The sequence below is a fragment of the Primulina huaijiensis genome, chromosome 16 (assembly GCF_012295235.1).
Source record: "Primulina huaijiensis isolate GDHJ02 chromosome 16, ASM1229523v2, whole genome shotgun sequence".
In the NCBI taxonomy this organism is placed as follows: Eukaryota; Viridiplantae; Streptophyta; class Magnoliopsida; order Lamiales; family Gesneriaceae; genus Primulina; species Primulina huaijiensis.
Window position 1 is genome coordinate 17,787,062 of NC_133321.1, and position 25,703 is coordinate 17,812,764.

Below are 25,703 nucleotides of genomic sequence, written 5' to 3' on the forward strand. Positions count from 1 at the left end.
AAGAATGATAAATGTATTTATTTTTTAAACTTTTTTAAACATATATGTTTTTCCCAAAAAAAAAAGTAATTATTATATGGTGTACAATCTCAATTAAATTTTTATAAAATGGCTCACTGTTACTAGCTAGGATTACCAGATGACTGCCATACATGCATGCATGCATGAGTCTGGCAGTAGGCAACCTCTGCAAAGGGCTTTCACTGTTGCAATATAAGAATTTTTAATTACTTTTCCTGCAATTCATGCTTTTAGGGATGGAACTAAAATTTGCTACAGCAAACAATTAAGAAGCTTGAGTTAACAATTAAATAAGATTCCTATGGAGTATGTACGTTATTGTCGGTGCCTTCGATCCTTCTCAAACTTTAAGGTAACATAATGTCATTGGATTCATGTGATAGGTTGATGAGATATTGTTTTAACAAAAAAAAATCTTGTGCAACAGTTATATAAGTCAAATATGTAAGATAAATATTTTATTTGGATAAATTATAAAAAATTATTACCTTTTAATGTAAATAGAGATATTACTTTTTCGTCTCACGAATAAAGATCCGTGAGACTATTTCACAAAAAACATACTCTTGTTTTATTTCATATGATTTTTAAAAATAAAATAATTAATCATTTAATTATGTGTTAAAAATCAATCCTTGCTCAATTATTCATGTTCATCCCAAATAATGTGCTTTTGGAGAAATCAATAAAAAAAAATTATTAATTCAAAGCCTATTTTCCAAGATTCTCATAAGCGAATAATTAATGTCACATGCAATATCATATCAGTCAAACCACATGTACACTCGTGCAATCATTCCAATGGTTTACAAAAATAAATATAGCAGCATCTGTATTCTATATCAAATCAATGTACTAAATTCGAAATAAAATTTTGGGTCGAGTCGTTGAGATCCAAATTAATATATCCCTCATGATATAGTAAAAAATAACTACACACACAGAAATATATTGATGTTACATGATGAAGTTTACAACAAACCACGAACCACCGCCTTAAAGTGGTCGAATATTTTTAAAATCGGACCGGCAATCGACTTGGTATACCTTAAAAACGGTACAATCGTTTGAATCGAAATACTGTTTTATTATATAAATATTAATATATTTTAGATTTTAATTTTAAAACTTAAAATATGTATATAAATAGACAAAAAAAAATATTTTTACCAAATTTTAAAAATATATAACTATATACATATATTCAAAATATCAACCATATTTATATATATATTTTTAAAAACAAAAACAATGATTAAGTAAATTAAAGACTGGAATAATATTTTAAAATTCCAAATATTTGTGTATATATGAACAACCAAATATTATATTTAAGATTTTAAAATAAGAAAAAAAATTCAAAATTAAAAAAAATAGAAATCAAACGACACAAATATAGATTTCAAGAAAAAAAAATACATAAAATAGAAGAAATTATAAAATTTACCAATTAAAATTACAAGTTACCGCAAGATGAGCATCTCTGATCCACAGCAGACGAAATTAATTAAGTTGCCAACTAAGCTCACAAGTTGCTGCGAGATGAGCATCTTTGGTCCACAATTAGTCGATCAACTTTTCATGTTATTACACAAGAACAATTCTTGAACCAAAACCAATTCACATTCTTGCATATAAATGATCTCGGATTATTAATACTTGCTTGAATCAGTCCATGATTCTTCCAAGACCATCCCCCATGAAGTACCTGAAGCAGCCATCACTTGCCGTGTCACCCTCATTCCCATTACTATATGGACTGAAATTGTTGGGATTATTTATCCTAGGAGCGTGATAATTAATCCCTTGTTCACTCGTGTCGCTGCATTTCTCTCCTCTTTGATTACACATAGATGCATTATTCAGATAATTATGACTGCAGCCTTTTGAATCCTCCTTTCTTTTCTTGTTACACTGGAGTGCATAATTATTCACACTATTCCATTTCTGTTTGCACGTTAAACCACTCCTTTCATGTCCAAAACAAGCCATTTTGTGTGATATTTCATCCCACAGCACCTCTTCTGAAATCCCACTTTGCTGAAACTTTGCTTCCATCCCAGTTCTCAGTTGAATCACTCTCCTAATCTCGGTTTCCAGCCAAAAGTCCCCTTTCGAAGAATTAGTCATCGTTTCGCTACCGTCATCGTTCTGGTTTCCGCTTAAGCTTCTTATCTCGGGCGCCATAACTTCTTCTCTAAGAGAAGCTGCCCTCAATTCTTTTGCTGTCAATTTTTGCAAAGCATCCATTAAAGTGTTGTCTCGAGCTTCCATCCAAGCTCTCTCACTAGCCCAGAACTGGTACTCTCTCTCAATTCTTGCCGCATCTTGTTTCCTCCATTCTTCTTCTCTGGTCATCCTTTCTTGTTCCTTATGCTCAATATTTCTCATCATCTTTTCCATCAAGGATTCCTGTTTATCCATCAACTTCTTCATTTGTGAATCAATGAAGTCTCTGATCTTAGCTTTCCAATTCCGCTTACCCTTTCTTTTCTTCATTTTTCGCTTATCTAATTTATCATCTTCAATTCCTAAATGTATATCAGTATCGTCTGACAAAGAAGTATCAGGATCAGAAGAATTTGAGAGACAAAAGGTTGTATCAGAGAGCTTCAAACCCGGATAGGATACTTGATTATCACCTAAAAAAGTGTTCTTGTTCTGACAACTGTATTGAAAACTTCCACCATTAAAATGGGTTTTTGAAGTTGAAGATAAATTATTTGTTTCGCCATAGAGAGCTTCAAGTTGCCTATAGAACCTGTAATGCTTTCCATCTTGCCTTCCAGCTTTGCCTTCTTTGGTCTTTTTGTAATACTTGTACAGATTCTCAAATTTCTCTCTGCATTTCTTGCCACTCCTCAGATATCCATGTTCCTCGTACATTATCCTGAAACCCCAAATTATATAAAATATTTATAGCGAAAAGCAAGGCGTTTTGACTCTCAGAATCCAAGCAATGGAGATCTTGATATAAATTAACCCTAGTTTCAGTTCATGTACTGAGTTGTTTAAAAAGCTTCAAGTGACAATGATATTTGCTGATAATGCGTAAACTCGAGTGGTTCTTTGATGAAGTGGTGAAGGCAAACCTCGTTTGGAATAATATGACTATTCAAAGTCATACAGAAAGCTCTCTGTGAGAGGTGCTGCTTCTGGGTGTTCACGTCTTTTTATGAACGGAAACACAGGAAAAATTGTTTCAAAAGAGTGGCCTTTTTTGCAGCAGAAAGGTGGTATTAGTTCTTGTTCAAAAACAGATACTGGTGTTCTTATTTGCAGAAGTGATTGTGAGGTTACATCATCATATAAAAATCAGAACCAGAGTTAAATCAGTAACAGTTGGATTCTCGAACTCAACTTCATTAATATAGAGCTACCATTTTGTTGAGAAGAAAAAAAATGCCCACAAAAAATAATGAAAAGGTACAATCTGAATTCACCAAGTTAGAAAATATTAGCAGAAGCAAGCTTTCTCTGTAAAAATGGGCACTTAAAAATCTATGGTCATATATAATTACAATTTTTTCTTTGTGACATTTTAGAATGATCTTTTAAATTTGTTTTCTAGCATGAATGCGTATCTCCTAAAATATTCAGAAAAAAATTGTAAATAAATAAACAACTACTAACGGGATTTGATTTCAAGAACCAAGAAAGTGTTGTTTTGTGAACTTAGAAATTAGGTCAAGTAAAAACACTCCTACTTACACAATCATAATTCATACATACCTTGAAACCTCGTCCCACAATGGACCTTTTTGGTTGGCCTCCTTAAACTTCGAATCAAGCTTCGATCTAATCTCGAGAAGTGTAAGAGTCTCTTGTTTTGGCCACCTCACCGTCCCAGTGTCCCCTCCGCCGCTCTGCCCACCAGCGGATTCACTCTCAAACAGGCTGAAGCCGCCTACAGTTGTTGCAGCAACAGTATTATGAACCGTATCCACACCAGCGCTGTTTGTAGAATCAGAACAAAACTCCTGATGCAGTCCCCTTGGGACCACAAACATCTCCAAGGCGTGAGAAGGAGAAAAACCTATGTGAGTTGCAAGAAATCCAGGCGACGCAGGGACAGGAGGCGGAAACGTCAAAGGCCTACCGCTGATGCACTGACGGAGATCAGCCATACCATACTGATTTTCCATCATTCGCAGGAACACGAAGATTACCACTTTTCTTCTCTGGTATTAAAGGAAGAAAGAAAGGGGTGCAACCGTGAAGGTAGCGGCGGACCCGGATCGTGTTGTTACAGAGACAAGGTTGTTGAATTGTTGTAGAGGACAATGGGCCCATTTCCTGTGATGTTACTGCCGAATCAATGCAAATTATAAAGCCATATCTCCGTGTTTAGTATATTTTGTGTATTGTAAAGTATAGGGTTAGGGTACGTACGTACACAGTGTCGATGTAGATACAAGTTCCGGGGGTGGTGAGTGGTGGGGTTTCGGGGTGGGGGTGGCAAATAAAGGGGGAGACAATTGTCAAAAAGGTTAAAAGGTGAAATCTTAAATAATCCGATATGTCAGTTAAAAGATAAAATCCGCGGTTGGATTAGAGATTAGGATTTAAACTTGTTTATATTGGTAAATTTTAAGTAATAATAATTATAGTTTATTCCAAATTACACATTAATGTCATTTGAAATTTATCTATAAAAATTTTCATTAAATTAAATATATCTATTTAAATCAAATTTATCTTCCAAATACAACTTTAATAATATATTACAGTCGATGAAGCTATTTTAGTGGATGTCATGTTTTTTTAGATTAGAAAAGTGGCACACCAAGAGTCTAACAATATGCATCAAATTCGTCATTGGTATATTCTCCTCCATTGTCAGTCCTCAGACACTTGATTTTCTTTTCTGAATCAAGTTCAACCCGCGCTTTGAAATCTTTGAAGATCTGGAAAGCATCTGATTTCTTCTTGATTGGATACACCCAACATCTCCTAGTGAAATCATCAATGAACGAGACAACATATCTCGCTCCTCCTAGGGATACAACCGGTGCTTGCCACACATCCGAATGAATCAGCTCCAATATGCTTTTACTCCTGGCAGTAGAAGTGACAAACTTTAATCTGTGTTGTTTACTCGTAACACAATGCTCACAAAAGGGTAGTGACACTTTTGTAAGTCCCGGCAACAGGTTCCGTTCTGAGAGAATTTTCAACCCCCGTTCTGACATATGCCCGAGCTTTCTATGCCAAAACACTGTTAATTCTTCTCCTGAACCATTTGATGCAACAGCTAGTTCCGCCTCTTTGTGTGTTTCTCCCAAAAGTACATACAGATTTGCAGCAAACTTTTCAGCTTTCATAACCACAAGCGCGCCTTTCACAATTTTCATGATCCCGTTCTCGATCCGAGTTTTGCACCCAATGTCATCCAATTGCCCCAAGGACAAAAGATTCTTCGTCAGTCCTTTCACATGTCGTACTTCCTGTATGGTGCGAATGGTGCCATCAAACATTTTAATTTTGATAGTACCGAGTCCAGCGATTTCCAAGGCATGATCATTTCCCATGAATACAAATCTTCCTGAGACTGGTTCATAATAATCAAACCATTCTCTCCGAGACGTCATGTGCCACGTTGCTCCTGAATCCATAATCCATGTGTCACAAAATTTGTGTCTGCCTTCTGCAACAGTTGCTGCTTCGCTGAATAATATTTCACCACTGCCTGAAGTACTGGCCACATTTCCTTGAGAACTTTTTTCAATACTCGTACACTCTTTCTTGAAGTGCCCTTTACCGCCACATTTAAAGCAGTAAATATTTTTCTTCTTACTTCTCGACTTTGATCTACCTCGTCTTTGGCTCCCACTGGAGTCACGGTCCATACATCTTCCTCTTATCATCGGTAAAGCCTCTGCCTTCTTCGATGTTACCAACCTATCTTCCTTATTCTTGCGCCGGCTTTCTTCTCCGAGAACCGCAGTTAAGACATCATCGAATCTTAGAAAGCCCATAAGAATATTGTTGGTTATGTTGATGATAAGTTGATCATATGAATCTGGTAGACTTTGAAGTAGAAGCTCCGCACGTTCATTTTCCCCTATTTTATGCCCCATGGAAGTGAGTTGGGCAAATAGAGTATTCAGTGTGTTGATATGGTCGGTCATCGATGAAGATTCCGCCATCCGAAGAGTATAAAGTCTTCTCTTTAGGAAAATCATATTGTGTAGGGACTTGACCTCGTACATCTTTGTCAGAGTATCCCAGATAACTTTGGCTGTTTTTATCTCAGAGATACTTGACAGTACTTCGTCTGCTATAGCCAAGTGCAGATTGGCAACAGCATTATCATTCATCTCATTCCACTTTCCATCATCCGTAATCTCCACCGGTCTATCTCCAATAGCCGCAAAGCAATTCTCCTTTCTTAAAACTGCTTGTATCTTTATTTTCCACAGCATAAAATTGCTTCCGTTGAACTTTGCTATCTCGTATCTTCCCGCCATTATGTCTACAACAATTTTAATAGACTGGACAAAATAATTCCGCCTTAAATAAAAAATCTTAAAAAAATCTTTTCTGATGTGGAAGATCAGTCTAGGCTGCAACCACAGAGCATACTCAGAATTTTAAGAAATTTTAAACCAAGACTCTGATACCACTTGTTGGTCCCACTTGCGGAATTTGAGATAATAAAACCCGAAAATAAAAAATAAACTGGACACCGAGATTTACGTGGAAAACCCCTAAAAATAATTAGGGTAAAAACCACGGGTAAGATGAAAAGAATTTCCACTATAATGTTTTGTGGTGTACAACTCACTCACTGTGTTTCCAAAGAGAACACACACTCTCTTAATACAGGAGAACAAACACCTCACAAATATTATAGAATGTTATAAGATGAGAGAAAACTCGAAGAAGGGATGATTTCAGAATGAAAGAGGGACCTCTATTTATAGAGCCTCTTGACCGTGTGAAGACGCGTATAAAACGCGTTTTCTGTCTTCTCACGTAATTCCGGTGAAATTTCGTTGAAGATTCCTCCAACCACGTTTTCAATTTTATTTTCTCTTCAAAAAGGCAGCATGTGGTCCCTTCTCATTAATTCTTTGTCGACAAGCTTATGATCTAAACGAGTTTGCACGTACACAATACATGTTCCCCAACGCCGAGGACATCCAAAAAGAGGGGATATTTCGTTAAATTTTGAATTGACTGTCTTATATATTTATGAAAACTTTGATTTGAACAAAGGTAGTTATTTGAATTAACTCACGACCATGAATTAAATACAATAAAAAAAATAACATCGATAAATATAAATTATGATTGCAGAATTTGAACAAATTGTTCGACACCAGATTTCAACGTAGTGTAGACCGCACGCCATCCGGCCTGAGTTGGATGCGACGAATCCCAGAAAAATGCAGATTTGGGATCGCTGCAAACTGTGTACAGTTTCTTGCCTTTGTCATCCAAACTGCCACAGGAACATTCGGCGCATGTGCCCAGACAGCAGGGCTTCAATGGAGATTCAAACTTCAATTTCCCTGCTTTTCAATAAACAAAAAAGTTTATATAAGATCATTGGACATGTAAAAATTAAAATAAAGAAAGAACATGATATATATGTGCAAATATAGATAATTAATTTAAATACCTTTCAAATCGTTCTTCTGATCGAGAATGGTCGTGAACGAGTCGTAAAGATCAAGAACGAATATGTTGGATCGTTTAGTCTCGTTATTCAACTTGGCGACTGCTTGGCGCAGTAGGAGATTGTGAAATTGGACGGCGGTGTTCTGAGTAGTGTTGCATTGCTGGAACGAAGTCAACTGAGTGATGCGAGGGAGACAGCCCAATGGCTGCAACGCGGTCACCACTATTTTCCTTGCTTCGAACTCGCTGATTCGTTTCAGGTTCACAGCTAGTTGATTCACCACTCGAGGGATAAAGCCTTGTAAACCCTGAGTACAAGTAATGATTAATGTTACAAACAACTGATAAACAAAAAATATTATATTTATATGATATATCCCCGACACCAGATATTATTGAGAACTGAACTCAACCAACCCATAATCATAAACTGCGTGCATGTCATTTAATGTAATAAATTTACCTGGATAGTGCCCCCATTTTGCAGAAAAGCAGCATAATCATTCCCTGCAAGAGAGACTAGGACAACAGACGACTGCAAATCCCATTTCGTGTACACCGATTCATTAACGAGATTCTCGAAGAAATCGATTTGAGTGGTCATGTTTGGTAGCAAAGCCCCCAATGTATCGAACACACCGCTTCCCCCGAACGCGAAGTTCATCCCATACCGAAGTTTTTTGGCCCCGATTTTCCTCCATGCGTAGGGTATTGGAGTCTTCAGTCCCAAGGATTTGGCTGCACGTCGAGGAGTCAAGATCAAATTTCAGTAATGATTTAAGGAAATAAAAAAAAGGTTGAAAAGTATTTCTGAAGATAAATCAACTGCATGACTGCCATTAATTTCTGAAGATAAATCAACGTACTAAAGTCAAGAAAGGCAATAAATTTCTAGCAAACATTAATTTTTCATTAATGATAATTGAATGCCTGCTTGATTACAACTTCAAACAAACCGTGACAAGTATAATTTACTTCACATATAATGGATCATATTGTCAGCTTAATTAATTAGTACTTGCTTTTACCAATATAATTTAATGTGTTTTTTTTTTAAAAAAAACATTATTATTTAATTGGAAACCGCAAAAAGCAGTGCATGTATGACATTATGTAGAGAGATAGACAGCATCACAATTTATCACTTATCATACATAATTAATCAATAAGATTTAATTAGTTTGACTCTATTTTTTTTAATTTTAATCGTAAAAAGGAGTTTTACTTGTGATATATTCAAACATTAAAAAAATTAGAAATCCCATACATAAGTTCGTTAATATATGGATATTTGAATTTGTGAATTTCAGATATATTTAATTCTCACACGAATTTTGTTGAAATATTCTAAATTTACCCATTTAATAAGCTTATATTCTACTCGTATACTTGAAACAAAGTTCTTCACCAAATATTGCTTATGCAATAAATTATTTTTTGGGTTCCGTTGTAAGGTGCAGCACCAGCCCACCAAACCCAAAAAAGCAGATCGAGCATTAAATTAACTTAAATTAAATTAAGTTAAATTAAGTTAAACCATAATAATAATAATAATAATAATAATGATGATGATGATGATATGATAATAAATTAAAGCAAAAAATAAAGTGCCACCAAATAATGATACAAATGTTATTTTGTCACATTTTTGTCACGATAACAGTCAATAATTGTATAAAAAAATTTTAATCAATTATTTTTTCACTAACCGACGTAATCAGTGAGAACCCGGCCGTCAGAGAATCGGCCGGCGGGCTTCCCAGGAAAAGTGATGCCATAGGGTATATTCCACGAGTTAGCTAATGTTTTTCTGATGTTACCAGTGTCCGCATACGAGTCTCCGAACACAAACAGCTTGGTGGGTCTGAAGCCATAATCGCCACGGTGGTTGTGGCCGCGGCCGTCGTGGTAGTGGTGAGCTGAACCTTGAACACCTACACATCATACGGAAAAATTAACACATTAATATTCCCTGTAAAGTAAAAAGCATCAAACTAGTTTTGTCGTATAGAATTTCGTACCTGAGAAGATAAGAGAGCAGCAGCAGAAGAAGGAGAATATAAGATCTGAGAGCTCCATTAAAGAGAATGTTTGGTACGTAGCTAGTGCTGTGAATTAAGCAGAAAAAGATTGGTTTATTATATATATATATATATATATATACTTTTTAATGCTAATTCTCATTGGAAAGTCTTTTAACAACCTGCACATGTATTTGCTCAATAATATAATATAATAAAATTGCGTAACGAATTTGATTTTAGATATGTATTTTATTGATTTTTAATCCTTAATAATCAATATTATTATAATTTTTACATTACGTATTTGGTATAACAAATTAGATTTGATGGTTTTTTTAACAATATTTTTTCCCTTTAATTATGGAGAAGTTATTTGATTTCCAAGTTTGTGTTCTTGAAATGTAGCTTCGGTATTTATTAAATGAAAATGAATGGGTCAACTAAGTTATTTCTAATGAAACACACAGTTGTTTCGGGGAACCCACGAGTACGCGGACGTGTGGCCAACCTCATAAATACATTCATAAAGACATCTTTGACAATCTTGAAAATTGTAAATTAAAATTTTATAAATCTTTTAAATTAATTTGCAATTATATGGGAATTTAATGATTTAAAAAATGTCATAGTTTCATTATTTAACCTTTTTTTCAACCAAGTTCCATTATTTTAAAAAGCAGAACTAATAAATTAATAATATGTACGGTTTTACACATTTTATAAGCACGGCCGATCAAGTCATTTTTTTTTTAAAAAAAATAATGTAATAGTGTGAATTGGCTTGGACGGTAACGGTTGACTTTTGTCCACAAATCTAATTTTCAGCCAAGAATTTAAAAATGTTATGAGATCGTTTTACACATTTAATTTTATGATACGGATTTCGAACTCAACTTAATTCGAATCGGAATGTAAAATCAACATGTATTTTGATGAGCCGGAACCTTGGATTATATTTATAGCTTTATTTGTACTGTATATTCTACGACGTACACAACATAATTTTTTTTAAAAAAATCCATTTAAGAGAAATAATTTATTTTTCTCAACTGGGTCGCTAAAAATGGAAGAATAGGTCTCTTGTGAGACGGTCTCACGAATTTTTATCAGTGAGACGGGTCAATCATACCGATATTCACAATAAAAAGTAATACTCTTAGCATAAAAAGTAATATTTTTTTATTGATGACCCAAATACGATCCATGAGACCGTATCACAAAATACGATCCATGAGACCGTCTCACACAAGTTTTTGTCAAAATGGAATGGATACTTGTTTGCTTCTCATAAAATTTGTTACTTGTTTACGGCTAAGGCGGCCCAAATCATTGGGTCTTCTCTTGCTAGAAGGCCCAAATAAATTGGTGGTGGATAAAAAGATACGTCTTACTTTGCTAGATGAACCGGTTGAGTATGGCTTTTATGAGCTCAATTTTATCTGATCACAACTCACAAGGTCGTCANTAATATTTACTAAAAAAATATTCTTAATTTAGCATATAAAAGTGCAAAGCTCAAGTTGGTATGATCCCAACTCGTCATGTGATTAGCCAGAAAAATCTTTTACTTTACCAATAAGTTAATTGTAGAAAATCACAGTAAAAAACAAGAAAGTAACTAGACAAATTAAAAATTACCCTGAATTTCATTTGGATATTTAAGCCACACCATGCTCTTGTATAATACACCGAAAAGAACTACATAACTAGAATTTACCGTATTCGGCTCCACTCGATTCGTAATAATACAACCCTACACAAAACTGATCTCCAATCCGATCCGATCGAATTCCTTCCCAGGAAAAATGAGCTCTCTTGTCTACCTAACTTTGTCCCTTCCTATATATGACCCTAATTAACTTTAAGTGGTGTACCTCTTGAAGGCGTGATCTTGATTACCAAACCCGGAAACACATCATCCGGGTCATGAATATGCGGGTTCTTTTCAACAATATTTGGATCCCCACACTTTTCACATATAGTCTGCAGCGTCTCCCCTTCTCTCACGACGTAGATTTCGTCGCATGGCCTCCCCAGCATCATGTCGTGCAGTACTGGAGATTCCTGCACCGAAAGCTCTCCTCCTCCGCTCGACTCACAGCTGCTCAATATCAACATTAATGCAACCAACAACAAACCGTGCCACAAAATTGCCTCTGCAAATGCCACAGGCGAAGAATTTGCTCCGGGCATGGTTGGCTATATATTTCTTGTGTTTTCTTTCTGTAAATATTTTCCGAGTTTTGGCGTGTCTGTGTTGGGCGTGGGGTTTTCAGGGTGGTTGTATATATAGGGTTGGGTTGTGTGAGGATGCTTTTGACTTGGCCAATTGAGAAGATGGTGGCATTGGCTAAATTCAACTGCTTCATTAAGTGCGTTTGGTACCTGTCAATTTGAGGAATCCGATCGAACAATTAATGAGAAGAAAATTTTGGGTTTTTGGCCCATAAAATTTGTTAAGTCGACGGAAATTTTATATTTTATCACTCTCAAATATATAGATTCGGTTTATTTTTCACACAAAAAAATCATTAACAAATCAAATTTTACATACAAACTTCATTTCGAGACTTAATTAACACTAGTTACACTGTTTTTTTATTATTATTATCAATTGAATAAAGTGAAATTTGACAAATTATGGAGAGACTAAATTGATATTTGAATTGTTGAAATAAAAAACTAAAAATAAAAATGTGTGTTAAAATTTAAAAAAAAAACAAAACAAAAAAAGTGTAATATTAATATCATATAAGGGTAAAGTTGGAAGAAAAGGTTGATGTCCTTCCTAGATGGTTATTATGATGTCCTCAACTTTAATAAAATAGAATAGATAGATCTAGTAGTAAAAATAACAATGTTGAAGCTAGACTATATATTTTATGACAACTTTAAAAAATATTGAAGTTTATACAATACATAACAGTCGAACTTTCCACTTGCATCCTTTTGTATGAAAGAATATTGGATATTTTCAGATGATTCAAAAACAGATTTTGGGCAAGTTTTTATTACGACATGCAGTAAAACGTAAATTAAGGAAATTTTGATTGCAAGCATGCAGTAACTTGAGCTTATTGTTTTGAATGCAGTCTATGCAAGTGAAGAATCGAAGAAATTTACGTCAAAATTTGTCACGTGACACAAATTTTGCCCAGATTTATCAAATGCATGTATGTCACTGGAACTGGGTGATTTAACGTATTTTAAAAAACAATATTTTTTAAAAAATTGCACCTAAAATATTAAGTTAATCTCGTTATCTTGAGATAAACATCGATTATGGGCATCTCTAATATCTTGGAATTTGACTTAAATGTATCTGTGTGTACTTGGTAATAAGTTGTACGACCTTTTCAAATCCCTTCTGATTCGAGCGTTGAGAATTAAAATGGGAAGAAGTCAAAGACGTTGACTAAATTTAATATCCACTTTATTAGTCAGGCAGTGGATTGGTGGAGCTAATAATTAATTAATATTGTTAAAAAGTTAAATCTTATTTTTGCATTAAATGGATGTTTCTCTACAAAAAAATTACAGCATTCCTCCTCCAAATCGCACTAAAAAATAAACAAGTATTCCCTTTCATCTCACGTGCAGTAAGATTGATGGTTTTTTTTAAAAAAATATCTTAACATATTGATCGACAAATTTTAATATTCGAGTGTCCACAAACTGTAAACAACGAAAGCAAATTATTGATATCATGTTTTATCTTATGGTTTTTGAAAATCCATGCAGTCGTATCCACTGTATATGATGTTCAGGCAGTAACATACCAAGTCTGGTTTTACAAGATAACATACCAAGTCTGGTTCTACATGGGCATGTATGTACAATATTTATAAGAAATAATAGTACAGAATAATCAACATATAAAAATTACAATTTTTTTGGAGATATATCACTTCAACCTAAACATGATACAAGAAACTTGCCCTATAAAGTTACAAAACAATACAGCCTCAAAATCCTGAGTCTTAGCTCCAAGTACAGTATCTATGCCAACACTTGCAATCCTCTGTTATATTGTTATACAAAAGGGGATTCGTTAATGGGAAAAGTAGCCACAAGAATCCCAGCATTCCCACTACAAATGCCACACTCACCATCCCTGGGAAAAAAACAAGCCATTTGACATGAACAATAAATAAGGAATACCAATTGGAAAGATAAAATTTACATACATTGAGACAGCACTCGAAGTAAAAAATTTCAAATTTCATGTAATAAAAGACGCTCTGAGGTAGAAGACCGATATCACAAAAACAGGTTCGATTTGTACTAGAGTTTTGTCATAAACTCATTTCAGTTATAAAGAAATCCAAAATCATGAATTTACTTCATAGAAGTTGGCAACAACCAGAGTGAGACATACCAGATGTACGTGAAAACATTGCAGGCAAGCCCATAAAGTTGCAAAATATATGAGCAATCAGTGGAGCAGATAAATGTCCTGCCATTAGCAAATGTTAAGATGCATTAATCATGGCAAGTAGTAGTTGAAAGAAATATGGGAATGTAATGTGATGCACTCCATGCAATCTCATTCAGGAAGGATGGCTCACCAGTGCGAATAAGTAGAAAGGATGCATAAGCCCCAAATATGACAGTGTAGCCTAATTGGAAACCTGAACATGTGATATAGATAACAAGCAACTGGCATTACTAAAATATATCTTGATTCATTTTAAAAATGGAAACTCAAACTTGAAAATCAGAAAGATGATAATATAAATTCGTCCGACCTTATACCCCTAGTGCTAAAAACACACCTAAGATTATGAAACAAGATACATCTTCATTGATGCAATTGGCTACATTTCAACCATTTCATAGAAATCCAAAACTCGATGTAAGACTCGTCCTTTATCACTCTGCCAGGTCATTTGAATTCATGCATCAGCAATATCAAAGTAAATAGACAACAAATTACCTACAACTGAACAAGCTTTGAGAAAGGTATAGTCTTCACGGACATAGAACTCCAAAAGGTGGTTTAAATGAGCTGCAAACAAAAACATTTCACTACTTCTATTTAGTTTTGTATTAAACAACGAGCACTGACAATTGGAATCTTGAAATTTGTATAAATGCAATAAATACTGGAGGGAGGATATAAGTGAACAGCGAGCCTGAACGCCTACACCATGCCAGTAGCAGTGAAGCACAGTACACCTACCCCCACCAACTTCCATAAGTTAGCCAAGTGCTCCAGGGAAAGAAAGACGAAGAATTGTGATAAAGAGCATGTCCTAATAGCAGCATAATTTAGATGATCAGGCCAAGTCATTGGGGTAATGGGGGGAAAGACAAGTAAGTGTTATCATTGAAGACATTTCCCCTTCATAGCACCCCTTCACTCCACAAGACCTTGAGTCGTACTCTAGGAAGATACAAATTCTTGATCAAGAAGGTTTAAGAATATGCTGATATGAACTTCATACATTTACCTAAACTGAAAAAAGTAGGACAGAGGAATATGACAACATAAGTGCTGAACCCTCCACAAAGTAACAAAGGAATCATGCAAGCTCTGAACACCAGTTCTTCCGTCAGTGGTGCCTATTCAAAGAAGGTGGAGCAATATCAAAGTTTTAACATAGCCAAAACCGAGAGGTAAAACTTTCTTCTATGCAAGGAGATAGACCGAAGCAGTGCTTTGACTATCATCTATCAAATCCTCAAGAAGCTCATAATGTATGTGATCCTGGGTTCTTAAGAAATGTTAATTTGAGCCACATACCACCTCTTTTATCTCAAAACAAATAACTCCACAGAGATCCATAAAGCTTCTTGAAATGCCTTTAATGTACATATAACATTAAATTCATGACTCTCAGCTCTGTAACCACTAGATCGATGTTCTCTTACTCCTTTCCGTGTTCAGCAAAATAAGTAGGAAAAATTGAAATTAACAAGGAACTGATGTTCAAAATCAGGCACTTATTTACCCTTTGAATTGTTTGACAAAGAGTACAATCTACTAAATTCTAGATGCAATTGAATAAATAAGTCCAACTTTTCTTTATCACAAGACTCACATCTGTCATAAGGCCACAGCAATATGCAAACAAGGACACTAACCACGAAATAGTTACGCCAGGATGAAATACTGGAGACGATTGAAGCTGCTTGATTGATGAACCTTTGGAGAAAGTTTTTGCAAAAGAGTGCTGGATTTCCACCTACATCCAAATATTTGTTCCTTGCTTCGAGTACTGAAAAAAGATTCCGCACAAAGGACCCCATGTACATGCAGGAAGTCAGTGAAATGGGATAGATCAAAGCTTGCCACTGTTCATATATAAAATTGCAGTAAGTAATCAGTCGCTCTTTTCAATCTGCGAATCACAGAAGAGTATAATTCGCTAAATAGTCCCATACCCAAATTTATTGAATTGTGTTAACATCAAATATTGTTTTTCAGTAAATTACTCACGATGTGATCCGGCCTGATGCCATAAACACCAAATAGAAGTGATGCATTCCACTTCCTTATCTATGAAAAAAGAAAAGGATGTTATTAGATAATAACTCAAGCAAGAAATATCCCATGGTTTTGCAAAATAAGTTGTTAACAGACTTGGTAATTAGCTAGTAAACTGCCATAATGGTGATTAAAATATAAAACTATCGACAACGTCACCTCCAACTAAACATGGTTTTGCAATCAGGGGGCCAAAAGTTCGAAACTGGTGTGCAAAAATTTCATATATTTCTTGAAGTAGCTTTAGACCGTACAAAAATATTCATTATTCTGCCTCTCATACCCACGAATTTTGGACAAGCGGGGGGTCAACTTTGGCAAAGAGGACAGCAACAGAGTGTTAGCTAGGCATATGTATACCAAAGCCACCGCCGTTTCATTTCAAGAAGCAATTAATCAATCATAGTCGCAGATTCTGAACCCTAACAACACATTCCTCAAAACCATTGAGCTGCATAGGTTTTCTATAAAAAAAAGTCAGGGAATAGAATAGAGATAGAAGGTTCTCACAGGGAGGATTAGGGAGCAAAAACCGAGACAGACGATCGAGGAAACTGCTGCGCATACGAAACGTCGCACCATAAAGGATTTGAAAGAGGTTGGCTGAGGTAATCGGAGAATCAGCGTAGGCGAGTAGAGAATCGCAACGTAAAACACCGCCATCGCGGTGCACGCAGCCACCGCCCCTGACTTTGTGATGTCATCACCCACGCCGTCGTAGCCTTGGCGTTCCATTGGCACCATCGTATTGCCGTCGACGGGATCCACAGGCGACAATGAACTGAGGAGTGACTGAAAAAGTAGTTGCATCAGACTCACCGACTTTGAGATGGGCTTGATATCTTTTATAGGGACGGGCTGAATCGATTTGGTACAATGCGTTACTTTGCTTTGGGCCGTCACTTTGAGGCCCAATATAAAATTGACCTTGATCACCCAACCGGTTGATGGAGAAGACCTTTAGGCATAATTTAGTACACATGATAGGATAAACGTGTGATATATAATATAAGGATAAGTTAATGATATAAGATGTAGGATATTATATTTAATTTTGGTATGATTTTAATAAGAGTGATTAAATTTATATATTAGATTGTAATGACAAAATCAACCTTATCATAATAAATTTTATAATTTCAAAGTTGTTGCTTGATTTCATATTTTTTATCTGTTCATGCGTCGACAGTGCTTGCATGATTTATTTATTTTTACCTAATTTTATATATTATATAATATGATAATTGAGCTTTTGATTTTGTGAGTCAAATCAAATATCAATTTTTAAGGTTAATCGAGCGATACTAATAATTTCTTTGAGATTTATAAAAATCATTTATATAATTATCTCGAGTTCATTTATATAATTATCATATTATATAATATATAAAAATAAATAAAAATATTTATTTGATGGGACGGTAAAATGAGATAACGATAAAGTTTAAGATTTTTATATATCGATGGCAATTAAGTCATTTGTGGTGTTTTTTATCATTCAATTAAAATTATCACATGTCCTAAAAGGGATACATTATCCTTGTGTAAAACTATTTATTACGGGTCCATGATATTATCATGAACTTTCTAAAAAGGTATCAAACATAAGATAAGGTGGATTATTTATTAATCCCTCTCTTATCTCATATACCAAACTATACTTTAGTAGAGTAGAGCTATTATCTTTTGTTTCAAAATTTTCTATTATATTTGGAAACTATTTTCCACAAAACAAAGCCATACAATGAATTGCAAAAGAAAATGGTCCGATGGATTCAACATCTATGATTCGTCAATCAAAATAGGCAGCCCATGCACAAAGAAAAATGCACTATCATTTTTTTAAAACATTTACGAACACTAATCGAATTTTGCTTGAGATTGATAAGTAACCATTTAAAGGCGGTACAATGTTCCATATTCGATATTTCTCAATTACAGACATGTCAATAACACTTGAGAGTAAAAACATGACTGGAAAAATTGTTGCTTGACATTTCTGTTCCAAGCAGAAAACCCAAGATCATACAGGTGTCCTTGAAACTTCGACAATCTCAATACCCAAGAATGCACGGGATATACCACCATTCTCAAAATCCAAAGAGAGGAGAGTTGCCTTATGTAACAAAACATGACTCCCTTTTCACAGAAAAACGACTAGTCAATACAATACGAGGGAAAAATTCTACGAGGATACAAGGTCTGAACATTCTTCGCCCAATTATGCTAACGATGTTGCATAGATGTGTAAGTGAGTGCGAGTCACTAGGCTCAACCTATTTAGCCAAAGCCTATTTATCTGTCGAAAAAATTTAAGTGGTAAAAACTATCTGAAATCTACAACTCTGTTGGGATTTCCAGCTAACACAAAGCAAAGTAGATTGCCACCTTCCGAATCCATTCCACCTCATAACTTTGGAACAAACTTTTGGACTACATGGAATCCAAGGATGAGTTGCAAATGACATGAAAAGGAAGAATTATTTATGAGCGTAATGAAAGCAGTGCAATTCGCACTTCGAGAATGTATAGACAAAAAATAGTAGCACATACAAACATAGCTTTAACTTGAACACAAAGAATGCAATCAGTTTAAATTTCTCTCAATGCAAAAAAAATTCATGGAAAGACCAAACTGAGGGCACTAGGAAGAATCCACTCTTGACATCAAACTCCTGTGCCATACAAAGCTACTCATATTCAAATTCAACCTCTATGTGTAGGTATTTCCGCATAAGTCTTACAATAGATGAAGTAAAGTTGGCTAACATGTTGCACTCTTCGTGGGTTTTGGTCTCTGATACGACCCCATGGATGACCAACTTTTTGAGATGAGGGCACTTTTCAAGAAGTCCCGAAACCCACATTGTAAAAAGGTCGCTTATCACCGTCCACCCAAGTTCCAACAAAATCACATTATCTAAAACAAACGAACCTTGTAAACCATACTGCGCCGCCGCCTCTTTAAGATCATAGTTCAGGGATAGATGATTCAGTAATGGAAAACATGAAGAAATAGTCTCCATATCAACAATCTCATCCTCGTCATCAAATACAACACCCCAAAGTCTAAGTTTTTTCAACTTCGGTGACCGTGAGATCATGTGGTGAAACTTTGCCCACATGATTGTGAAATTGCTCACATCCACAACCTCCAGATTCTCAGCATTCTCACCAATATCGAGATGAATTACACTAACATCATCAATCTTCAAGAATCTCAACATCCCCTTGCCAACAAGCTCGAAAACTTCTAGCGTACAATCTTTCAAGTGCAACTTCTCTAAGCTATCAGCTTCCAGTATAAATTTATCCAAGCTGATCGCCTCAACAAAAATATCCTTTAACGAGTTACTACTCAGGTCCATTGTTGCTTGCAGATCTGACATGACAATATCGAGACTAATTAAGGTCAGAGATTCAATCTTGGGACAAATGGTAAGAAGAAGACTCAGATCCAAAGCCGATATACTGACATAACTCAGAGAAAGAGATCGCAGGCAAGGCAATTTCTGATAACTCGGTTCAACTCCGTTAATAGAATTATGAGACAAAGCTAAGATTTCAAGCTTCTGTCTACCACATTTTTCAAGAATGCTGATGTTGGGAGTTGTCCTTACATTATATCGTAAGTGGCGCAATGTTTCCCTAGTGTACATGAGCCACGCAATAACAGGGGCAGCAGAGAATTCATCCACGTCGTCCATAATGATCGAAAGAGACTGCAGTCCGTTGGTTTGGAGAATTGTTTGAGTAATAAGTATCTCAAGTCTACTCGTGGAAAACTCGTGATACAAAGGCCAATCACTTGAATCAAATGAAAGTGCATGGATATGATTCCTCCAAGCGTCTTGCCATTTCCGGCAAGTCGCAGATGCAATAACAACATCCCGAGCAGTCCCAAGCTGTGATAATATGTTACCAACGACCTCAACCGGAAGAAACTCCATGTGAAATCAAACAAGGAAGTGTAGAACTGTAAAAAGTCTATATTATACCAAACTCGGTCAAATCGCTGAACTTTTAAGGCGTGGGCCAAATTGACCGAATACAGAAAATAACTAATCAGGTTTTTCAAACCTAGCATCAAACCATAGCTCACAACAGTCTGCCTCAACTTCCTGTATTGCTCGAAGTCAATATTTTCGAGCAAGTTCAGAATATTCCATCTGAACCCAGTAGTTTCCAAGAATGATCCAATACCCTGAATATTCAGGAAAACAAATTAATTATCCAATTCAGACCAAAAGAATAATAAAGCACAGTATCAAACGCCCCTTATCTCCTGAATATTTGCCAAAGGCATAAATTTTCATCCCCAATCAAATAGAGCCATCAAGTTTCTCCGAATCTAATCCTGAATCATAGCTTCAAGAAATCACAAACACCAGTATAGCCCTCATTCCTATTAATGAATCAGGAACAATTACGAGTAAACAAATAAATGAAACGGAGATAGTTACCAGAAGAATCAAACGCCGATACAACAAATCCGGATGCCGAACAAAATCGAGCAATCTTGTAAATATGGTATAAAAAATAACAAGTAGTACAAGAATCAAAAGGCAACGATCTCTCGTGAAAGGAAGAAAAGGGTCGAAAGGCAGGAATCTGATTCGCTGGATGGTGGGGGGCTGGGATGGAAACGGTCAAGCTTTTTTATGCGAGACAAATGTATTTCAAACGGTGACTAAATACACGCAGTGACGGTGTATACGTGCAGGCTGGTGTACCCGACGTCAACATCTATGAATTCTTCTCGTGTAGGGGGAGATTTCAAATTACACATTTAATTTCATAAAGTAGTAGTTATGTAAATGAATTCTTCTTAAAAAAAAAAACTAACATTCGATTATTCAAAAAATAACAAAATATTATTGATATTAGTCGTCGAGACACACACGTCGTATAACATAATGTATAAAATGAGCATAATATATTTATAATTTTAAAATATTTCGATATAAATTATGTTTAATATTAAAGAAAAAATATCACAAAATATTATATTTTTATCAAAAATTGTTTTACATTAATGAATCAAAAAATTATTTTCATTAATGAAAAAATGTTCATTTATGTAATTAAATACATTGCACAAAAAAGTATTTTAGACGAGTTCAAAATTATATTATGATCTCAAATGGAATGTTCTCACTTCGGTCACTATTAAGAGACCATATTTTGTTCGTAGACAAGCAAACGAGATTGCGCATGTATTAGCTAAGCATTCTCGCTTTTATGATAGTCCTTTTGTGTGGATAGAGAGAGCGACATGCCTTGGTGATCTCATGAACATGTACTTCGCTGATTTTTGTAATGAATGAAAGTCTTTTGTCTCGTAAAAAAAAAAGACCATATTATAAATCTCGGTTTTGGGTTGTCCCGCGTGGTTGTGTGCAGGTGTTGCATGCACGTCGCTTGGGAGATGGCTCCAACAAGATCCCAAGTCTTGTTGTGTATATGTGGCGTAAACTATCCCTTTCATTTTAGTAGTCAAAATCCCGAGTCTTCTTATTGAAGTAGCCTCGATTGTTTCGAGAGTAAATTGTCGTGTAGGTTGTGTCTACGTGATTTTTACGAAGATGAATTAGACTTTTTATGTAACGTGGTTAAGTCGTAATTGATTACAAATTTTGGGTTTCGTCTTTCAAGTTGAATGTCTCTACCAACTTGACTGATTACGGATTTTGGATTTTATATTATATATGGAATGTCATTTTTTATAAATAGTTCGATGATATTATTTGTTGGGATGATGATTTTGAGGAGTTTATTTTATGAATTATGGAGATGTTATTTCTAATAATAGATCTGCATAATTTTTATGTTCTGAGTTGCATGTTTCGGTCTCTAAGATTCGGCCCTTTTTAAAAAAATAAGCATTATTTTCGGAAAATTATGAGCGTTGCATTGTTTAAGACGAAATTAATTTTTAACATCTCTAGTATCAAATTAGCGATCAATTTTTTATTAGGTTTGATCTGGTTCCATTACAAAATCATGTTTTCTTGTCGTGCACCAACACATGCATACACTGTTGGATCATATAAAATTATATGTGAACAACTACGCGTTATGAGTTATTTATTAAGTTAAATCAAAAATTAAAGTGATTGGTTAAAATATTGGCTATTGGACTTTAATATATCTGATAGGTTGTTAAAATTTAATATATAGAAACATATTGTTTTTATGATAACTAAAATATAAACAGAAAATGATAGACATTATCTATATATGAGTTATGTTCATCGGATCGAATGTTATCATGTTCTATATTCTCCATCCCCATTATAAAAAAAATAGTTTTGAAAATAAACTGAAGAATCATATCAAGGAAAAAACGCATAGATCTGAAATATCAATACTTATGTATATAATTTTTCCCCAACATGCACATCCACACACATGTATATGTACACTCAAAAGCGAGCAAATGTAATGAATATAGGCACTAACTCGGCATACCATTTCAGTTAGTTAATCCATCAAACTGTTCTTCATTATACATCAATTACAATGCCGTAGAAATTAATTGTTTCCATTCAGACTAAGTAATAAATCAGAAGTCTATGGATCAACAACAAATGGATCATGAAGGTTTATCAGTACTTGTATAGTTAGGGATCTAGACCAAATGTCATTGATTAATATTTAAGACATTGAGCTAGTTGGAATTCGCATTCAAGGATTTATGACAATGCATTAACCCAACAGCTTTTTAGCTACCATATATGAGGGGTTGCTATAACTTGTAACGTAAAATCATGAGAAATTGACTTGTGAGATCGTTCAGTTTTAACAGCAAAAATATTAACTAAAGTTTCATAGTCAAGATGTTCAACTATTTTCTTCTCTATCAATAGAATATCCAATCAAATCAGTATTTTCTGTGATAGTGTTGATCAGAGTTAAGTTTTGATCAACTTCAACTTGAAAAAATTTCTTTCTTCATTAGCAACTATAATTGTTATTTTAATTACTTTTCTTCGATAAAATCTTTTTCACGTTAATGAGTTAGACTCTCAAAAAATAGTGATTTGTAAATATCAACTATTTTTAAAAGAAAATTCGTCGCACTCCAGTATTATTCTACAAATCTACAATTCAATCCAATTAAATAAACTATATATTATTATTAAAATATTTTACTCTAAAAGTCTAAACAAAAAAAAAAAGTAGCAACATAAAAATCTAAACAAACATAAAATAGCAACATAAAAAAAAATTTAAAGAGGGGTAGATGGCGTATGTAGGTGAGAGATGGAGGGGAAAATATATTGTAGACGATGATGTGAAAAGCGAAAAGAAGAGTTCTTAATTAAGAAATTTATAATTTTGAAATTGAATTAATAATGTAAAAACCTATTATTTTATATGTATATACCAACCCGTATTCTCAACTGAGTTTAAAATTAAAGTTCATTTATTTTATATATAATTGGCCACAATTTGTGTAAAAATATACCATAATATTTGAGCCACTATAAAATAACTCATACACCCTAATAAAATCTTGGAGCCCCCTAGATTATTGGGCCTGAGGTAGAGGCCTTACAAGCCTCGCCTCGCCTCATGTTCACCTTGATATCACTTTGGAAAGAAAGTAAACTCGAGCAACAATTCGAACTGTATTGTACTAAATACAAGGAGTGCAATTCAAATTCATAGAGATCGATATAAATTTGACCAATGTGCATCCGATCGTAGAAAGACGAGTGCAATATAGGTAACATCATTTTAGATAATGGTTATAATATGATGGTTGAATCATATTTTTAGCAATGAATGAAACTTTTGACAGATTGATGCTAATGTGTATAAAATTTAATTTTAGTCCATTTGAAACTCAGTAGTTAAATGGAAGAAATTTCTAGAAACAAGCATACCAAATCTTTAGATTAAAGATACATCGACCGAAGGGCGAGTCAAGTCGGGAGGACCTAATTAGTTGTGCCTGTGGGACAATTTGCGAGGTAGGTAGGTAATTCAAGACATTAATTAAATAATTGAAGGAAAATTTAAAGTGGTGGAGCCAAAACGATAATGCAAAAACATCACTGCCCATTTGTATATATTTTAATAATAATAATGTAAATTTATATATTATTATTAATAAAAACATATAATTTTTAAATTCATTTTTCGACAATATCTCGGTGAAGTTTGCTTCCAAACAAGTCACATCTTTCATTTAATGATTTGGTGTATCTATGCAATAGCTTTGTAACAACAAATGCTCTTATATTCTTGTATATATAATCAAATTCCCTATCATTATTGGTCCAAAATTACTCAATAAATACAGATCAACATCAACCTCACACACCCACAAAAAATCCTTTCTAATGAAAAATACGTCTCATTTTCTCTTTTCCTCGCTCACAAAATTCCAAAGGGGTTTGTCCCATTGTGGGGTTTGATATTTAATTTAAATGTATAAATATACATTGAATTATGACAAACTCATATCATAAGGAATTTTTAGGCATAAAAAAATTTGAAAATTACATATGTTTCGTATAATAATTTTCGTTGTTGATAGAGCAATCAAAACGTAGTGTTTGAGTTGTTATACAATTTTAAAATTTTGATTTGAAATATTACTATTAGTTATAGCTATCGGTAAAAGGATAAGTGTCAAATACAATTTTAAAGTTTTAATTTGAACTGTTACTACTAGTTATAGCTATCGGTAAAATGATAAGTGTCTTAAATGACTCAATATCAATTTTTTTGAACTTATATGATGATAAGAGTACGAGGGAATGATTATTGATCCCTAGTCCAAATTGAATATTAATTCTAATAAATCAAATAGAAGAATTTTTACCCAATTACAATTTCCTAAAATAGAAATTTCTCGATAATATAGTATTTTTAGAAAAAGTAAAATTTTTTTTAAAAATAAATAAAAATCGAGAGAGAGATTTCAATATGACGAGTGATGACAAAGAACAAGTAGCAAATTAGATCGAAAGGCAGCAGAAAATGAAACCACACAAATTGGAATCGAAAATCTCAGAAAAAGACACGTAGACTTGTCGCCTACCATACAAAAAGTAACACTTTCCATTGACGTGTAACCAGACATTCCCATTCGTTCCCATAAGCAATCTCCTTCCATTCCCACGAACTTGATAAATTCTCTCATTCGGATTCGTAAGCACGGCTTGAAATCTCAAATCTGTTCGATCCCATGCATAAAGGTAAACAATCCGCTAGCATGCCTCTTAAGATCTCAATTGATTCACGCAAAAAAATGGAAAAAATTCCTGGATCCAATCGAGCAACGACGGATCCACATGATTTCAAACTAGAGAAGTCGATTTCGTTGAAGAAGATCAAGTCGGATGAAGAGGTAGTAATTACTCACCAATTTCATCCACCGGTATTGACGTTGCCGTCTTCACCATCAAGCGCTAGATTTACCAAGGACAAGGAGGAAGCGCCAAAAATCACGAGTATCATTGCACCAGATTACAGCGAAGAAACCACAGATCACGAGGGTTGCAGCGGGCGCGAGAGGCTGAAGAGGC

General features: G+C 34.5%; 5 protein-coding genes across 13 annotated transcripts in view; 1 reads left to right on the top strand and 4 right to left on the bottom strand.

Moving 5' to 3' along the window:
* LOC140961457 (ubiquitin-conjugating enzyme E2 variant 1D-like) overlaps positions 1–25,703 on the top strand; it is a 92,494-nt gene that overhangs the window by 5,335 nt on the left and 61,456 nt on the right. The window lies entirely within an intron of this gene.
* LOC140960820 (trihelix transcription factor PTL-like) lies at positions 1,423–4,392 on the bottom strand. 2 transcript variants are annotated; one of them, XM_073419100.1, is made up of 3 exons: positions 3,754–4,392; positions 2,664–2,911; positions 1,423–2,573 (listed from the first exon to the last, which is right to left on the bottom strand). In XM_073419100.1, the coding sequence occupies exons 1-3, from the start codon at positions 4,167–4,169 to the stop codon at positions 1,690–1,692; spliced, it is 1,548 nt and encodes a 515-aa protein (XP_073275201.1). In that variant the 5' UTR covers positions 4,170–4,392; the 3' UTR covers positions 1,423–1,689. The 2 variants fall into 2 exon arrangements, with proteins under 2 accessions (XP_073275201.1, XP_073275200.1); XM_073419099.1 differs by having other exon boundaries at positions 1,423–2,911; positions 3,754–4,390.
* Positions 7,284–9,809, bottom strand: LOC140961425 (GDSL esterase/lipase At5g03610-like). Of its 2 annotated transcripts, none has more exons than XM_073419932.1 (5): positions 9,669–9,809; positions 9,357–9,581; positions 8,111–8,385; positions 7,649–7,955; positions 7,284–7,538 (listed from the first exon to the last, which is right to left on the bottom strand). In XM_073419932.1, exons 1-5 carry the CDS (start codon positions 9,724–9,726, stop codon positions 7,312–7,314), a joined length of 1,092 nt encoding a protein of 363 aa, XP_073276033.1. In that variant the 5' UTR covers positions 9,727–9,809; the 3' UTR covers positions 7,284–7,311. The 2 variants fall into 2 exon arrangements, with proteins under 2 accessions (XP_073276033.1, XP_073276032.1); XM_073419931.1 differs by having other exon boundaries at positions 7,284–7,541.
* On the bottom strand, positions 13,434–16,994 carry LOC140961426 (CAAX prenyl protease 2). The gene is made up of 8 exons (XM_073419934.1): positions 16,672–16,994; positions 16,114–16,173; positions 15,759–15,968; positions 15,125–15,236; positions 14,608–14,679; positions 14,240–14,302; positions 14,050–14,127; positions 13,434–13,785 (listed from the first exon to the last, which is right to left on the bottom strand). The coding sequence occupies exons 1-8, from the start codon at positions 16,969–16,971 to the stop codon at positions 13,652–13,654; spliced, it is 1,029 nt and encodes a 342-aa protein (XP_073276035.1). The 5' UTR covers positions 16,972–16,994; the 3' UTR covers positions 13,434–13,651.
* LOC140961770 (F-box/LRR-repeat protein At1g67190-like) lies at positions 18,658–20,843 on the bottom strand. Of its 7 annotated transcripts, none has more exons than XM_073420465.1 (2): positions 20,625–20,843; positions 18,658–20,137 (listed from the first exon to the last, which is right to left on the bottom strand). In XM_073420465.1, the coding sequence occupies exon 2, from the start codon at positions 20,109–20,111 to the stop codon at positions 18,852–18,854; it is 1,260 nt and encodes a 419-aa protein (XP_073276566.1). In that variant the 5' UTR covers positions 20,112–20,137; positions 20,625–20,843; the 3' UTR covers positions 18,658–18,851. The 7 variants fall into 7 exon arrangements, with proteins under 7 accessions (XP_073276566.1, XP_073276565.1, XP_073276560.1 ...); XM_073420464.1 differs by having other exon boundaries at positions 18,658–20,148; XM_073420459.1 differs by having other exon boundaries at positions 18,658–20,518.

Excerpts from the sequence above, each read along its gene's own strand:
- LOC140961426 (XM_073419934.1), bottom strand. The coding sequence starts at position 16,971 with ATGCAACTACTTTTTCAGTCACTCCTCAGTTCATTGTCGCCTGTGGAT. Across the intron at positions 16,174-16,671 it reads TTTGCTCCCTAATCCTCCCT|ATAAGGAAGTGGAATGCATC; the intron begins GTGAGAACCTTC and ends CTTTTTTCATAG. Across the intron at positions 15,969-16,113 it reads GCATCAGGCCGGATCACATC|TGGCAAGCTTTGATCTATCC; the intron begins GTGAGTAATTTA and ends ATATATGAACAG.
- LOC140961425 (XM_073419931.1), bottom strand. The coding sequence starts at position 9,726 with ATGGAGCTCTCAGATCTTATATTCTCCTTCTTCTGCTGCTGCTCTCTT. Across the intron at positions 9,582-9,668 it reads CTGCTCTCTTATCTTCTCAG|GTGTTCAAGGTTCAGCTCAC; the intron begins GTACGAAATTCT and ends TATGATGTGTAG. Across the intron at positions 7,542-7,648 it reads TCAGAAGAACGATTTGAAAG|CAGGGAAATTGAAGTTTGAA; the intron begins GTATTTAAATTA and ends TTTATTGAAAAG.
- LOC140960820 (XM_073419099.1), bottom strand. The coding sequence starts at position 4,169 with ATGATGGAAAATCAGTATGGTATGGCTGATCTCCGTCAGTGCATCAGC. Across the intron at positions 2,912-3,753 it reads TTGTGGGACGAGGTTTCAAG|GATAATGTACGAGGAACATG; the intron begins GTATGTATGAAT and ends TTGGGGTTTCAG.
- LOC140961770 (XM_073420465.1), bottom strand. The coding sequence starts at position 20,111 with ATGGAGTTTCTTCCGGTTGAGGTCGTTGGTAACATATTATCACAGCTT.